Raw genomic sequence first — 1549 nt, forward strand, 5'->3', positions numbered from 1 at the left:
AGGCAAGAAGCTAACCCTATTTACACAATAAACCAGTGTCGTACCAGTGTCTACCTAACGGCCATGGTTTAGGAACCAAAAATAACTATTCGGAGATAGATTAGGTGGGAAATGGTATGAGGGCTAAGATAACAGTAACATTAAGCACCTCACCCTTAAACCTGCTACGTCACATATGCTTTTTTTGATCAGCACTTTCTTCGCTCTTCAGAGAGGCTCTAAACAGTCCACTATGCCAAATGTTCAGAACGCAAAGCACGGCAGAGCATTCATCACTTCGCGCCTGAGTTCTCTCATTCTCCAACAGTACACAAGCGGGTTCAACAGAGAGTTGAGTTTAATAACAGCAGACGTTATGTTCAACGCTAAATTTGTGTATCTTGAATTCGACCCTGTCACCAGGTTTAGTGACAAAACAGCAAAGAACGGAAGATAGCAGGCAAGGAGAAGGCAAAACACCAAAATCATGGTGTTCAGCGACTTTTTATATTGACTAATACAGAAGTGTGCTCCGCCATGTTGTGGAGCTGAAATCATCTGATGTTCCTGGATTTGGCGCTGATGACGACGTATTCCCATAGTTATTTTAATGTACGAAATCGAGGATGTTGCAACGCAGCAGAAAATTATCACCGCGGACACAATCCTGGGTATTTGCTCCTTCAGTTGGAAAGAGAAAGGCCAAACAAATCCAAATATCCAACATACAGACAATATAAACACGACCCGCTTGAGGGTAACAAACTGATGATACCTCAATCTCAGGGTGAAGGAATAAAATCTGTCCAAAGAGATTGCTGTCATCGTGAAGAAAGACACCGATCCCAAGCAATAAGCGGCAATTGTGTAAGGACCTCGAATGGCACAGAATACTTCATTGCTATTGAATACCGAAGCAAAACAATACGTTGCAAAGAGCGGGTAAACAACGATACCAACGGCAAGATCCGAAAAGGCCAAGCTACAGAACAGCGCTTTGGTTGGGCTGTCCAAGGACTGACATGTCCTCAGAGCGCGCAGAATAAGCGAGTTCCCAAAGACCGTTAATATTGCAAGTACAACACTTGAAAGGCCAAGAAATGCATACACTGCAATGGTCGAAGATGTTTCACGAGACTGAGAGAACCTTACATGGCAATACATTTCTTTTAACAGGGTCGAGTCACTTGCGTTGACTTGTCCTTGTTCCCTCTTCCCATAGATCATATTTTGTGTAAATCAGCTAAGTGCAGCTGCATGAATAAAATTGAACAAAATCCAAAATGTTATGATTTATATGAAATTCCATGTCAGTATATATAAGCTTCATAATTTTATACTTGTCAAGTAGTTTTCTTAGATTGGAAGCCTTCTTTTAACGGATCGTATCAGCTAGAAAGCAAGGAATTACTTAAGGAAAAAATCACCTTGGCCTTGTTGTCAGGCGTTTACACTTCCTGCTGTTATTTTAGAAGCAATTTTTTCCACAACGGAAATCTAACCAAGAATGATGCCTTCTGGTTTTGAATTACTGCTGCGAAAACAATTGTTTTAGCTACCTGGAATATTA

At 41.1% G+C, this 1549-nt stretch overlaps 1 protein-coding gene across 1 annotated transcript; it reads right to left on the reverse strand.

Moving 5' to 3' along the window:
- Positions 1-243: 243 nt before the first annotated feature.
- Positions 244-1143, reverse strand: LOC144640897 (ocellar opsin-like). The gene has a single exon (XM_078499954.1). It carries the CDS (start codon positions 1141-1143, stop codon positions 244-246), a length of 900 nt encoding a protein of 299 aa, XP_078356080.1.
- Positions 1144-1549: the final 406 nt, after the last annotated feature.

This window comes from Oculina patagonica, unplaced genomic scaffold (genome assembly GCF_052425735.1).
Source record: "Oculina patagonica isolate OP01 unplaced genomic scaffold, crgOcupat unplaced547, whole genome shotgun sequence".
NCBI classification, from domain to species: Eukaryota; Metazoa; Cnidaria; class Anthozoa; order Scleractinia; family Oculinidae; genus Oculina; species Oculina patagonica.

Bases quoted from the DNA above. Each gene is read 5' to 3' on its own strand.
- LOC144640897 (XM_078499954.1), bottom strand. From the start codon at position 1,143: ATGTATTGCCATGTAAGGTTCTCTCAGTCTCGTGAAACATCTTCGACC.